The 16295-nt window shown below is 35.1% G+C and overlaps 1 protein-coding gene across 7 annotated transcripts in view; it reads left to right on the top strand.

Annotated features, from left to right (window-relative positions):
• LOC105498909 (contactin associated protein like 3) overlaps positions 1 to 16295 on the top strand; it is a 242009-nt gene that overhangs the window by 185515 nt on the left and 40199 nt on the right. For all 7 annotated transcript variants that reach the window (XM_071077491.1, XM_071077492.1, XM_071077490.1 and 4 more), the window contains one exon: positions 11700 to 11856. In XM_071077491.1, coding sequence (XP_070933592.1) covers positions 11700 to 11856 — 157 coding nt within the window. The remainder of the gene's footprint in view (positions 1 to 11699; positions 11857 to 16295) is intronic.

The raw sequence follows: 16295 nt of genomic DNA, 5'->3' as shown, positions 1-16295 counted from the left end.
CTTACTTACCCACTGTGCTAGACCTCCCTTCCCAGGGTGATCCCTCTCTCTTTTGGATGCCTGCCAGCCAATTTGGTTTAGTAGAAAGAGCAAAGGTCTCGTTGCATTCCAAGTTTGAAGTTCAAATGCTAAGTCTGTCACTTAGCAGCTATGGAAATTTTGGCCATTCCTTAATCTTTCTCAGACTCTGTTTCCTCTTTGATGAAATGGATCCTGTAGTACTGATCTCATGGGGTTTCTTTTATAAATGAGATAGCTTACATAAGTTCAGTAAGTAAGAAACTCTCCTTCCCAGTTCTCCAGTTTTTTAAAGTTGGCATTCCAAAACTTAATTGTTTGTTAGTTCGTTGTTATTGAATGAAGTGTAGCCTTGGATTTGGCATTGTTTTAAAAAAATCGCCAGGTAATCTTTTGGAAACTACTGGGCTAGGGGCTAAAATAACACAAGAAATGGAATATTCTACTCCCGTCAGTGGTAATTTCCCTATTTCTTCTCTTTTGAAAAGATAATATATTTAAAAAAAATTTTTTTTGAGATAATTGTAGATTTACATACACTTGTGAGAAGTAAAAGAGAGAACCCAAGTAACCGTTAAGCAGTTCCCCCACCCCAAGGTGACATCTTGTAGAAGTATAGTGTAGTGCAATATCAGAGCCAGAATCTTGACATCCATACAGTCAAGATACACAGTATTTCCATCAGCACAAGAATTCCTCCTACTGGCCAGGCGCGGTGGCTCAAGCCTGTAATCCTAGCACTTTGGGAGACCGAGGCGGGTGGATCACGAGGTCAGGAGATCGAGATCATCCTGGCTAACACGGTGGAAACCCTGTCTCTACTAAAAATACAAAAAATTAGCCAGGCGTGGTGGTGGCGCCTGTAGTGCAAGCTACTTGGGAGGCTGAGGCAGGAGAATGTTGTGAACCCGGGAGGTGGAGCTTGCAGTGAGCCGAGATCCCACCACTGCACTCCAGCCTGGGTGACAGAGCGAGAATATGTCTCAAAAAAAAAAAAGAATTCCTCCTATTGCTTGTTAATAACCACTAATGTGTTCTTCATTTCTATGGATTTTTTTAAATTTCAAGAATGTTATGTAAACGAAATTATATAGTATGTACTCTTTGTGATTGAGTTTTTTCATTCTATGTAATCTCTTGTAGATTCATTTGCATAATTGTGTATGTCAGTAATTTGTTCCTTTTCATTGCTGATTAGTAATCGGTGGCATGGATATACCAGAGTTTATTCACTCATTGAAGGGCATCTGGGTTGTTTGTTTACAGTTTGGGGCTATTATGAATAAAGTTTCAATGAACATTGTGTACAGGTTTGTATGAACATAAGTTTTCATTTCTCTGGAATTAATGCCCCAAAGTGCAATTGGTGGGTCATATGGTAATTGCATACTTAGCTTTATAAAAAGCTACCAAATTGTCTTCTAGAATGCTTGTACCATTCCCACCAACAGTGTATGAGGATTTCATTTCCTCCACATCCTCATCAGCATTTGGTGTTACGACCATTTTTTATTTTAGCTATTCTGATAAGTGTGTAGTAATATCTTTATTGTGGTTTTAATTTGTGTCTCCCTGATGTCTAATAATATTGAGCATGTTTTATATGCTTATTTGCCATATGTATATCCTTTTCAGTGAGATAGATGTCTGTGAATGTGTTTTTGTTGTTCCATTTTCTAATTGAATCATTTGGATTTGTTTGTTTTGTTACTGTTGAATTTTCAGTTCTTTATATATTCTAGATACTAGCCCTGTGTTGGATATGTGATTTGCAAATATTTTTTCAAAAGTTTTAATTTTGATGAGGTTCAGTTTATCATGTTTTCCTTTTACGGATTGTACACATCATGTCAATTCTAAAAATTCTTTACCTAACCCTAAATTCCAATTCCAAAGATTTTTAAAATTTTTTCCTAAAAGTTTTATAGTTTTACCTTTTACTTTTAATTCCATGCCCTATTTTGGGACACACTTTATATAAGCTGTGAGAGTTGATTCTCTCTCACTCTCTCTGACTATGAATGTTCAGTTGCTCCAGAACCATTTGTTGAAAAGGCTTTCCTTCCTGCATTGATTACATTTTAAATAGTGTTAAAAATTGGTTGAACTTACTTGTGTGGTGGGTCTGTTTCTGCATTCTTTATCTGTTTCATTAATTTGTATCCCTCCACCAATATCACCCTGACTTGAACATAGTACCTGTATAGCAGGGTTGACTTATTCCTCCTGCTTTATTCTTCTTTTTCAAGATTCTTTAAGTAAGTCTGCAACTTTCCTCATTCTGTATAAATTTTATAATAAATTTGTTTATGTCTACAAATGTCTACAAATGTCTTGCTAGAATTTTTATGGGCGTGACATTAAACATAATAGCTCAATGTAGGGAAAATTGGTGTTTTACTATTTTGAGTCTTCCAATCCATGAACATGAGATATCTTTCCCTTTATTTGGATCTTTGATTTCTTGCCTCAGCATTTTGTAATTTTTAGCATCCAGAGATTATATGTTTTATAAGTATGCTTAGGCATTTATTTAGTTTCTTGATTGATTGTAAGTGCTGTTGTGCTTTAAATTTCTGTTTACATATGTTTGTTGTTAGAATATAGAAATGTAATTAACTGTTCCATACTAATCTTATATCCTCTTACTTTTTTGAACTTAATTTTTTTTAGATTCCTTGAGATTTTCTATATGGGAAATCATGTCATCTGCAAGTAGAGTCAGCTTTATTTCTTCCTTGTCAATCTGTATGGAGTTAATTTATTTTTCTTGCTTTACTGCAATACCTACATTTTCAGTACTAGGTTGAACTAGAGTGATGAGGGCAGACATCCTTGCCTTGCTTCCTGTCTTAGGGGAAAAGCATTCATTCTTTTTTCCCACGTTATGTTGAGGTAGTTCCCTTTTATTCCTGGTTGGCTGACAGGTTTTATTTTGAAAGGACATTGGATTTTTGTCAAATGTCTTTTCTGTGTCAATTGGTATTAAAATATTGTATTTCTTCTTTTGTCTGTTGACATACTGAATCAGCTTTGCATAACTAGAGCAACTCCTATTTGGCCATAATTTATAATTCAAAAAATACATTTCAAATATGTTTGGTTTGTTAATATTTTTTTGAATATTTTTGCATTCACATTCATAAGAGATATTGATATGCAGTTTTCTTTTCTCATATTGTCTTTATCTGGTTTCAGTATCAGGACAATACTGCCTACATAAAGTAAATTTGGTAGCATTCTCTAGTCTCCTGTTTTCTGGAAGAGATTATGTAAAATCAACTTTAATTTTTCTTTAAACATTTGGTAGAATTCTGCAGTAAGGCCCAGCAGGGTGGCTCACACCTGTGATCCCAGCACTTTGGGAGGCTAAGGCAGATGGATCACTTGAGGGCAGGAGTTCGAGACCCACCTGGCCAACATGGTGAAACCACGTCTCCACTAAAAATACAAAAATCAGCTGGGTGGGGCAGCGCATGCCTATAATCCCAGCTACTCAGGAAGCTGAGGCAGGAGAATCGCTTAAACTTGGGAGGCAGAGGTTGTAATCACACCACTGCACTCCAGCCTGGGCAACAGAACGAGACTTCATCTCAAAAAAAAAAAAAAAAAAAAAATTCTCCAGTAAAACCATCTGGGCCAAGAGATTTTTTTTTTCAGTCATTTTAAATTATGAATTCAATTTTCTTAAGAGTTATAATTACTTAAATTACCTATTTCATGTTAGGTGAATTGTGGTAGTTTGTACTTTTTCAGAAATTTGTCCATTAATCTAAATTGTCAAGTTGATTTGTGTGGAATTATTTATAGTATTTTCTTATTATTCGTTTGATGTCTGCAGCATCTGTAGTGATAGCCACTTAAATTTCTCATATTCATAGTTTGTCTCATCTTTTTTAATCTGTCAGTCTTGATAGTTTTTCAGTCTTACTGTTTTTTAGAACTAGATTTTCATTTCATGATTTTCTCTTATTTTTCTGTTTCAAATTTTATTGACATCTGCTCTTTGTTATCTCCTTCCTTCAGCTTGTATGAGTTAATTTTATTTTATTTTCTAGTTTCTAGAGGTAAGAACTTACATTATTGGCTTTAGGGCTTTCTTCTTTCCTAATGTAAGCATTTACTGCTAAATTTTCCCTATCAACACAGTTTTACCTACGTTTCACATATTTTGATAAGTTGTATTCTCATTTTCATTTAGTTTTTCATGTAGTTTCATTTTCATTTAGGTATTTTAATTTCTCTGAAGCATATTCTTTGACCTATAGCTTATTTAGAAGTGTATTTTTAAAAATTTCTAAGTGTTTGGAGATTTCCGTTTTGTCTTTCTGGTATTGATTTCCAGTTTGATTCCATTATGCTTAGAGAATATACTTTGTGTGATTTTAGTTCTTTTAAATATGTCGAGGTTTGTTTTGTTCCCCGGGATATGGTCTGTCTTCTAAATGTCTCATGGACATTTGAAAAAAATGTATATTCTGCTATTCTTAAGTTGAGTATTCTGTATGTATTTCAATGAGATCCTGTTGGTTGATTATGTTATTCAGATCTTCTATGTCCTTCCTGACTTTTTGTCCAGTAGTTCTATCAGTTGCTAAGAGAGACATTTTGAAATCTGTACTATAATTGTGGATCTGTTTATTTTTCCATTCCGCTCCATCAGTTTTCTTATATTAATAGGCTTTATATTTTTGAGCAATTTTAAGTTTACATAAAAATTGAGCAGAAAGTACTAAAAGCATATGATTTTTATTCTTTAGCTTGTTGATCTGATGGACTATATTAGTTAATTTTTAAATGTTAAAGGCATATATAGAGTAAATCCCACTTGGTTGTGGTATTTATTTTTAGACATGGTTGGGTTCAATTTGCTAATATTTTTTAAGGATTTCTTCATCCATGTTCAGGAGAGAAATTCGTTTGCAGTTTACTTTTTTGTAAGGTTTTGCTAGTTTGGGTATTAGGGTAATGCTGGCCCATGGAATGAGTTAAGAAATAGTCACTCTGCTTCTTTTTTCTGCAACAGATTGTGGAAAATTGGTATCATTTATTTCTCCAGTGTTGATAGAATTCACCAGTGAATCATCTAGGCTTGGTACCTTCTGTTTGAGAAGGTTATTAATTACTGGCTTAGTTAAAATTTTTTTTTTCTCTTGAGACTTTCTCTTTCACCATGTTTTGTTATTTAGAAATGTGTTTTTAAATTTTTTGGTATTTGAGGATATTTCAGTTCTCTTTCTGCTATTATTAGTTTAATTTCATTGTGATTCAGGAACATACCTTTTATGATTTCTATTCTTTTAAATTTGGTAAAGTGTTCTGTGGCCTAGAATGTGATTTAACTTAATGAATTGTGCATTTGTCTTTGAGAGCAGTGTGTATTCTGCGGTGTCTGAATAAAGTATTCTGTAACACTAATTGAATTCTAAAGTATTCAGTTAGATCCAGTTGACTGATGGTGCTGGTCAGTTCAAATCTATCCTTAATGATTTTCTTCCTGCTAAGTCTGTCACTTACTCATAGAGGGGTGTTGAAGTCTCCAGTGGTAATAATGGATGTGTCTCTCTGTCCTTGCAGTTCTATAGTTTTCCCCTAATATATTTTGACTCTTCTGTTGCTAGATATATACACAGTATTATTATATCTTCTTGTTATATTAACCCCTTTATTATTGTGTAATGCCCTTTTTCATCTCTGATAATTTTCCTTGCTCTGCAGTTGGCTTTGTCTAAAATTAATTTAGATACTCTGGCTTTCTTTTGGTTAGTGTTAGTATGGTATATCTTTCTCTAGCTCTTTAAATCTACTTGCTATTTTATATTTAAGGAGGATTTCAGTAGACAACATATAGGTGGATCAAGGTTTTTGTTGTTGTTGCTGTTCACTCTGACAGCCTCTGTCTTAATTGGTATATTCAGACTGTTTACATTTAAAGTGATTATTGGTACTTGGATTAATATTTGACATACTGTAACTCTTTTTTATTTGTTGCCCTTGTTTCTTCTTTTTTTCCTGAATTCCTCTCTCATATTTTTTTGTTTTAATTGAGCATTTTATATGATTCTGTATCCTCACTTCTCTGAGAATATTAATTACATTTCTTTGTAATTGTTTTAGTGGTAGCCTTTGAGTATGAAATATAAATTATAACAATCTACTTTCAAATTACAATATTCCACTTCATTAATGGTGCTGGTACTTTATAACACAGTATTTCCAATCCTTCTGTCTTATTTTGTATTACATTGCTATCATTCATTTTACTTATTCATAAGCCATAATCACCTAATACAGTTAGTATTATTTAGAACTAACTGTTACCTATTACATCAATTAAGAAGAAGACACTAGATTTTATTTTAAATTTATTTATTTCTTCTCTAATGCTCCTACCTTTTTATGTATTTCTGAGTTTTTGACCTTTATTGTTTATCTCTTCTCTGAGGAACTTCTATTAACACGACTTACCAGGTAGGTCTACTGGAGAAAGATTTCCTCAATTTCTATTTGTCTAAGACAGTCTTTACTTCTACTTTACTATTTAGGATAATTTTACTGATAGAATTCTATATTAGTGTGTGTTTTCTCTCAACAGTTTAAATATTTTACTTCACTTTCTTCTTGCTTGCATGGTTTCTTAAGAGAAATCTGACATAATTCTCATTCTTGCTCCTATATAGGTATTTTATTTTACTCTGGTTTATTTCAATATTTTATTTTTAAAATATTTTAATTTTAAGAAAGTCTGATTTTTTGCATTTTGAATATGAGATGCCTAGGTAACCTGCTTGGTGTTTGCTGAAATTCCTGAACCTATGGTTTCATGTCTGTCATTAATTTTGAAACATTCTCAACTGTCATTATTTTAAATATTCTGGTTCTCACTCCCTTCTATTTTTGGTATTTCCATTATGGGTTACATAGGTTACACCGTTTGAAATTGTCCAACAGGGCTGGGCGCAGTGGGTCATGCCTGTAATCTCAGCACTTTGGGAGGCCGAGGCGGGCGGATCATGAGGTCAGGAGATCGATACCATCCTAGCTAACATGGTGAAAACCCGTCTCTGTATTTTTTGTAAAAATACAAAAAATTAGCTGGGCGTGGTGGCGGGCGCCTGTAGTCCCAGCTACTCGGGAGGCCAAGGCAGGAGAATGACGTGAACCCGGGAGGCGGCACTTGCAGTGAGCCGAGATCGTGCCACTGCACTCTAGTCTGGGCGACAGAGTGAGACTCTGTCTCAAAAAAGAAAAAAATTGTCCAGTGGGTTTTGGATATTAAGTTTCATTTTTCATTCTTTTTCTCTTTGTGTTTAATGGAAAATTTTTATTGACATCTCTTCAAACTCACTGATTCTTTCCTCACCACTTCCCAGTCTTTCTGAGAGATTTCATATCTTTGTTTATAATACCTATCTGTTCTTGCGTGTTGCCCCCACTTTTTCAACATAGAGCCCTTAGCATATTGATTATTATTTCAAATTCCTTACCCAATATTTCAAAATCTGTTATATCTGCATGTTTGCTTGATTTGTGTCATAAGATTGTATTGTTTGGCTTTAGCATACCTTGCAATTTTCTGTTGAAAGCCAGACATGTTGTATTGGCAAAGGAACTGAGGTAAGGAGGCCTTTAAAGTAAGGTTTTATGTTTATCTGGTTAGTAGGTAGGCTGTGTTTGCTCTATGTATAACTGTGGTGTCACAGGCTAAATTTTCCACTAAGATTCTTTTATTTTTCTTTCTTCCATTTTATTTGAGTTTCCCTAGAGACTCTGTCTTAAATAGGGTCTAAAATTGACAGCTTTTTCATTTTTAGTCTCCTGTTACTATACAGGTAACTTACTGATGTGATGGTAAGGTGTGAGGAGGGGAGAAGCATCCTATATTCTTTTTTTTTTTTTTTTTTTTTTGAGACGGAATCTCGCTCTGTCGCCCAGGCTGGAGTGCAGTGGCGCGATCTCGTCTCACTGCAAGCTCTGCCTCCCGGGTTCATACCATTCTCCTGCCTCAGCCTCCCGAATAGCTGGGACTACAGGCGCCCGCCACCACACCCGGCTAATTTTTTGTTATTTTTAGTAGAGATGGGGTTTCACCGTGTTAACCAGGATGGTCTCCATCTCCTGACCTCATGATCCCCCCACCTCGGCCTCCTAGAGTGCTGGGATTACAGGCATGAGCCACCGTGCCCGGCCAAAGCATCCTATACTCTTATGATTATGTCAGTCTTGTAGAGAACCTGTCTTCCTGGACTGTGAGCTTCCGAGTGCTTCTCAGCTTCCTTCCCCTTCCCTTGGGTGAGAAAAGAAGGGTAGAGGGGGCTGGTGCGGGGTATTTCCACTCCCCTAGGTGGTTTAGGCTCTAGTAAGCTAGTTTTTGGGGGGATTAGAATGTTGTTAAGGAGAACATAATGTTCTGCCCTTATTTCAAAAATGTTTACTCCTTCCCTCCCCCTGCTGGAGACATAGGAGCATTCTTTTCCTATCTTTATTCTGAGAACTTGCTGGGGCTCTTCCTGGAGATAAAACTCATGAAGGTGTGTTGACCCTCTGAGGCTTATCCCCCACTCTAGGAGTTTTTAATCTCTGTAGCTTGTCCTTGCTTGGTATCCACCAATTGCTCAATTACATTGTAAGTGCTTTTTCCAGACTCCACCATCTGCTTTGGCTCCATTAGCTGTGATCCTGTTTTCACTTGTCTCTGCAGCTTTAGGAGTAATGTTTGCCCTATGACTTTAACTCTCTAATGGATCTAAGAAGAATTGTTTATTTTTAGTTAGTTCAGCTTTTCTCTTGTTTTGAGAATGGGAGTGATGACTTCCAGACACTTAGCGTCATGTCAGATTGGAAACCCGGAAGTCTCAATTTTTGCTTCATTTTTTAAGGGTCGATTGTTTCTTGCATATGCATTTATGTCTTCCTGGTGACTGTTTTTTTAAAAACAAATCATTATGTAATGTCCCTGTTTGCTTCTAGTATTTTTGATCTGAAGTTTGTTTTATGAGATAACTATTCTGCTTTCTCTCAAAGTTAATTTTGCAGAGTGTATTTTTTCCATCCTTTTGCTTTTAACCTGCCTATGTTTATTTCGAAGTGAGTTTCTTATAAATCTCTAGTTGTGTTATTTTTTTTCAGTTCACTCTGCCAGTGTCTAACTTTTGTTATATTTTAACCATTTACATTTAATTTTTATAATCTTCTTACTGATTGCTTGATATTATAGTGTACATATGTGACTTATCACAGTCAACTTAAATATTTTCACTCATATAATGAAATATGGAATCCTTATTTCTATTTGGGTCCTTTATCGTCCCCACTTCTATATATCATTGTCTTGAGTATCATATGGTATTACAATTTTTGTGTCAATTATCATATGTCATTTCAAAAATTAATGATAAGGATAGTCTATTGTATTTACCCATATTTCTTCTCTTTTCATTTTTTTCCTGATGTTCCAAGAATCCTTCGTTATAACTTATTTTCCTTTTGAAAAACCTCCTTTAGCCATTCTTTAGGGAATGTCTGCTAGCGACAAATTATTTTAGTTTTCTTTTGTGTTAAAAGGGTTTTATTTCCATTTTATTCTTGAAGGATAGTTTCTCTGGATATAGAATTTATAGTTGACAATTCTTTTCTATCAGCCCTGAAAAAATTATGCCATTCCTTCTGGTTCTATAATTTCAGATGAGTAATCTACTATCATTCAAATTAGGGTTCTTTTACAGGTAATGTGTTCTTCTCTCAGGCTGCTTTCAAGATTTTTTTGTTTTGTTTCCAGTAAGTTCAATTATGATAGATCTTGGTGTGGATATTTTTGGGTTTAACCTTTTTTGGACTTAAATAGCTTCTTAAATCTGTGGGTTAATATGTTTTACCTTACGTGGGAAGTTTATAGCCAGTATTTTTTTGGTACTCTTTCAGCACACTTTCTTCTCTCTTTTTGAGATTCTGGTATTGTCTGATAGAACCCTATGGCTCAGTTCTTTTTATATTCAGTCTGTTTTCTCTTTTTTGGTCAGGTTAGATAAAACCTATTGATGGGTCCTAAAGTTCAGTGATTCTGTCCTCTGTATTTTCACTCTATTCTTGAGCTGATTCAGCATTTTTTTTAAAGTTATGTTATTGTATTTTCCGGTCCTGGGGTCCTAACCTTCCTCTTTCTACCTTTCAGAATCCTCTTCGGTTGTCTTCTGTATTATTTCCAGAATGTATCATTATCCTTGGTGGAAATAGCAGGGATAGACAAGTCTACAAGATCTTTTATCTGTCTAGAAGTTCCCCCCTTACGTCTTTTTGTTACTGTTTCTAAAAAAATATATTTTTACTACTTTATGGGAAATATGGGAGATTTAGATGTAAATTTACATTTGTACATTAGGATAGAATGAGTGTTTTGCTCTTTAATCTGCGAGAGTTTAATGGTGAAGTTGATAATTTTTAAAGTGGCGTTCTCAGAAGAGTATATTAATTTTTGAAATATCTGTTACTTTGTAGTGATAAGCTGTTAGCATATTTTAAAAAGATTCCTGATACTAATTCCCCTTTAAATTTTCCCAGATTGCTTTTTTTTTTTTTTTGGCAGAGGGGCAGGTGGTGGATAGCAGTGGTGGTCATGAATGCAGAGATCTTATCTATGAATGAGTTATAATTGAGTTGTAATAAGCAGTAAGGTGGAAGCTAAGTTCCAGATCTCAATTCATATTCCAATGGTAACAACCTATTGAAATTTGAAAAACAGCACCAAATGACCAAGCATGTTTAAAAAACTGGTTGAGTTTATCCAGTTTCATTTTCCTCATGCCCTAATTTGTGATGACTGCAACATGTGGCTCCTGACCCCCTTCCTTTTTTAAGATAGGTGGCCTGACACCTGCTTTTTAAATTATCCTAACTTTACTGTGATATGCAGTCCATCACCCCAATCTTCCCCCAACCCTGCGCAACCCCTGGCAGCATCCCTTGTCCTAACATGCAGTTCTGTAGATCTAAGTTAGTGTCTGGCTCTATCATTTAATCCTTGTCAGTGCTGAGGAGGAGGTACACTCGTCAGAGCTGTAGTTGACCCAGGGCACTTTGTTTCTTTGCATAAGAAACCTCTAACCTCAGAGATGAGAAAAGCCTATCAATGTCATTCCTTAACTTCCAAATAGAGTCAGGACATCCAATGCAAAAAAAACAAATACCTCCAAAAATTCATAAGTCCTGAAAGAGAGTACCACATCTTTCCAAATGTGTAATATACAGGTAGCAAAAAAGATGGCATGAGATAAATCAGTGTCTTTGTATAATATTAAACTTTCTCAATGAACATTTCATAATTTCAAATACATCTTATCTTTAGTGTGCAAATTACTCTGAGATTTATTTTAATGGTGAATGTTTTTTGAATGTTATTTCTATAGAAAGTATACATCACATGCAACTGACTGATTTCTAATAGAAGAAAAATAGATGGGAATCATTTAAGCCTGGATATTGAAATCTTGGGGGGGAAACATTGGTTAGCATGCTTAAAGAAACATCTTTGTTTCAGAGGTAAAATATAAGTTTTTAAGTATAGTCTCATCTTCTCTCTGTCTCTCACACACACATACTTTACACCTGGGAGTAAAGGCAGTTACATGGGGAGGGTGGTAGTGAGGGACAAAGTACATGTCATCTTTCTCATGCTTGTCTTTCAGATGGAACCCCACTGAGCTGGTGGGTTGGAAGAACCAATGAAACACACACTTACTGGGGAGGTTCTCTGCCTGATGCTCAAAAGTGTACTTGTGGATTAGAGGGGAACTGCATTGATTCTCAGTATTACTGCAACTGTGATGCTGGCCGGAATGAATGGTGATTTCTATATGATTTCCCTGCACAAAAATGTGGTTTTTATTCTTTAATTATGCATAGTTAATTAAATGTCAGACAAGCTGATACAATAAGGTAACTAAAGTATGTTCAAGCAAGCTGAAATACAAGTTTTGATGAAATATGATCAGTTAATCTAAGGACTAAATTTTATGACAGAAGATTTACTAGTTCATTGTGAATACTATATAATGTGTTTTTTATTTTTCCTAAAATAGAAACAGCTGGTAAGTTTTCCACTCACTGGAAATCAAGTATCATTCTCTGGGAAGTTTAGTTTAGTTAATTAATTAACCTAGTATTCATGTGGCAATTCAAAAAGCAAATTCCTCCAAATCTTTGTCTTAAATTGATTTGGGATATAATGCTGCATATTCTATCATTCTTTTAGAAATCAGCGTTAATATTAACACCATAAACTCTGAGAGGTCCTGCGTAAAAGGACTGTTTATTTTGTAGAAGCAACAATTTCCCACACTCATTGACATCTTCTTTAGTGCAATAGCAAAGCTTCAAGCACCAAGTGTTCTATAGACCACACTTTGAAACAACTAACATAGAATTTCAGGAGTTTGAAAGTTACATTGTATGCTTTCTTTTGAGCAGAAAAACATTTCTCATGTAGATTGCAGTGCCTCTTTTTCAGAAGTTCTTTTTGAGGTTATTCTTGAAATGCATTTTGGTTTTCTTTTAATTTGTAATATGTAAATGTTTTCAATCTTTGGGTTTATGTCAGCAACTTAAAAAGCATTGTCATAAAACAACTAGATCATGTAGAGTACATGCTTTAGAAAAAAACTTAAGCCAGGCACTGTGGCTCACACCTGTAATCACAGCACTTTGGGGAGGCCAAGGCGGGTGGATCACCTGAGGTCAGGAGGTTGAGAACAGTCTGGCCACTGCGGCAAAACCCCGTCTCCACTGAAAATACAAAAATTAGCTGGGTGTGGTGGTGTGTGCCTGTAGTCCCAGCTACTCAGGCTGAGACAGGAGAATTGCTTAACCCGGGAGGTGGAGGTTGCAGTGAGCCGATATCACGCCACTGCACTCCAGCCTGGGTGACAGAGCAAGACTCCACCTCAAAAAAAATCCAAGTGTCAATCCAGGTGTCAGTATAATTGATTTGGATGTAAAATAGCTCATCTAAGCAGTAATTTGATTCCTGAAAATTGAGTTGATTGTTTGGCCTACATGGTAATCCACTTTTTTATTTGGCATAGAAAGTCTACTTTGCATCACTTTAAAAAATATTGTGAAATTGGGAAAACTCACTTTAATCTACTGGAGCTTTCTATAGAATACATACTATACATTTACATGGATATTATTTTTAATCTTAAGTTCAGAATTACAAAATGATATAGATTTATGAGACACTCTTTTTCAATATTTTGATGTACAATCCTAATATAACTTTCTGTTACTTAGAAATGAATGCAGTTTTAGTGCAGTGAGTAACAGTAACAGATCTGATCCATAGTTTCAAATCTAGCCACCGGTAAGTTTCAGGTGTGAAATAATTTCCCATCAGTTAAAATGGTTTTGTACAATATTTTGTATGATGTACATTTTAAAGTGTCTGGTATGATAATGTGATGATGTGTGTTAGCTTTGGGCTCTGTAATGAGACAAACAGCCACCTTCAAATCTTTTAAAAGACATCTTTAACAATCCTAGAAATTTTCATTTTCTCCATTCCACAAGGGGCTCCTGCCTGTGAGGGCTCCAGCCCTCCAGCTCCTGGCTGTTCAGAAGACCTCCAGCTCATTGGTCTGTTCCCACCCCCATTCTCTACAGGTCAGAGAGGAGAGCATTGGCAGGTTATTACAAGAAAGACAGAATGGCAAATATGCTAGTGGCTTTATAACTTAGTTAGAATAATGTTAACCGTTTTGTTTTGTTTTTGTTTTGAGATGGAGTCTCGCTCTGTCACCCAGGCAGGAGTGCAGTGGCGCGATCTCGACTCACTGCAACCTGCGCCTCCCGAATTCAAGCGATTCTCCTGCCTCAGCTTCCGGAGTAGCTGGGATTACACCCGCGCGCCACGCCCGGCTAATTTTTGTATTTTTAGTAGAGACGGGGTTTCACTATTGGCCAGACTGGTCAACCGTTTTTTTGTTACAGAACCTTCTGTTAGTATTAAGTGCACACTTTATTGTAGACTTCACATACGCTTAGGGCAGTAACCAGAGGAACGTATCACTTGGAGCCACCTGTGTTGAGTGACCTTCCCATGAACTGAGTTTGAGGAGAGGGGTGGGAGAAACTGAGTTGGGTGCAGGTCCTCTGATACCCTTAGCCATGTCACTTCAGCGCTGTAAACGGCTGCACTGGTGTGACTGAAGACCTGGGCTTTCATTTGGAAAAAAATTTAGGAGAGAAGCAGGTTTTAAAAATTAACTCCCCTCCTACATTCAGAAGGGAGCATTGTGGAGTTATTTGCTTTTTGACCTTATTTTATTTACTTTGCAGCTTCCAGTAGACAGGTCTATCCAACAGTAAGACCATAAGCATTCTCAAATCCTATCCCAACTCTTGCCGACTATGTTTTGTAAATGTGGGGGTGTGTATGGGGGTGGGGGTGGGAAATTACAATTTCTATTTTAATTTTTCAAATAAAATTGATTTTTCAGTTTATAAAAATGGAATTTACCAGTCTCATAAAATAAAAAGATTTATAATTGTAATAATTTAGATTAAGGTGTAGACATAAGAACCTAAATCGTAGTCTTTATTACTTCTTTTCTGTTACTGAAGTGCCTAGTAAGGTTTTCCTGGTGGAAAGTTTATGATAAAAATAGTATTCGGGAATGAAAGTAAAGTGAAAGCTATTTTAAGTCTCTTCAGGCGTATGTCTGCCAATGGAGCCAGTAGTATTGTTAATATAAACACGATTTTTCCATAAGTTGTCCCTGTAATCAGCAACTCATCTAAAGCATATTACTTAAAAAAAGTTTATGATCAGACAGTTCCTCAGGCACAGTAAGAATAGTCTATCAAATAACTATAACATGTCAATGATTTATTATAAAAACAAATATATTTAAAAGGCATTATAATGATTTAAAATATTGAACTATGCTGCAAGTCAGTATATGTGTATAAATGTATAGAGGACTATGTTCAAATAGACCAATATATTTTCTGAAATATACATATAACATATAATTCAACTGTCTGCAAAAATCCACAAGTTGTTTGGCTAATATAATGACACATGTAATTGTAATATTATTTTACTTAAGAATTTAAATAGGACTTTTCTGTGATTATCTTAGAGTCTTTAAAAATAACCACAAACAAAAAGCATAAAAGAAGATGGTTTAAATGCATACAGGTGTACAAATAATCATAATAAATATGAGTAAACTCTGTTCATTTAAAAACCAGACATTAGATTTTATCATATTGGATTTTTAAAGAAGCTATAGTTTGATTACAAAAGATAAAATATAAGCACTCAGTGAAGTTGAAACTAAAAGAATGGAAAATGTTTACCAAGTAAATACAAATGAAAAGAAAGCAGATATAGCTGTGTTATATCAGAAAAAGACGAAAAGCGTTGTTAAGGGTAAACTTGAACTCTAATGCTGAGATAAACACACTAGAAAGAACTCACTACACTTGTGTGTATCATCAGATTGTTTAAAATATATAAAGAAGTGGCAGGGTGCGGTGGCTCATGCCTGTAATCCCAGCACTTTGGGAGGCTGAGGCGGGCAGATCACGAGGTCAGAAGATGGAGACCATCCTGGCTAACACAGGTGAAATCTCATCTCTACTAAAAATACAAAAAAAAATTAGCCAGGCATGGTGGCAGGCGCCTGTAAGCCGAGATCACACCACTGCACTCCAGCCTGGGTAACAGAGCGAGACTCCATCTCAAAAAAAAAAAGAAAGTGTATATGTGTATATATACATGTACTTCTTTATATATATATACACACACTTTATATATATACTAACATATATTCTTTATATGTGTGTGTGTATACACATGTATATATACGTGTGTGTATATATATATATAAATAAAGAAGTAACAAATATGCAAAGGCAAAGTGACACCCAAAACAGTGGAATAATTTAACATAACATTTTTGGGAATGAGTAAGTGAAGCAGGTAAGAATATTTTAATATTATAATTAACAAACTTGATGTAGCAGCCATATATCGTTTAGTAAAGAAAAATTATTTTTATAGAATATTATACATTATTGTTGAGTAGGTATAAAAAATTTTGCAAATGTATGGAATCAACAAATTTTATAGAATTGTCGTGATGCAAACTATATTCTTAATTGTAATCAATAACAAATATATAATTTTTTAAACTTCATTCATGTGTCAGTTAAAGACACAAGAGGAAATAAAATACATGTAAGTGATCAAAAGTTTGGAAAAGAAACAAAGCTGGCAG

Source organism: Macaca nemestrina, chromosome 14 (genome assembly GCF_043159975.1).
Source record: "Macaca nemestrina isolate mMacNem1 chromosome 14, mMacNem.hap1, whole genome shotgun sequence".
Lineage (NCBI taxonomy): Eukaryota > Metazoa > Chordata > Mammalia > Primates > Cercopithecidae > Macaca > Macaca nemestrina.
Note: the sequence above shows the minus strand (reverse complement) of the source record. Positions and strands in the feature narration are given on the sequence as shown.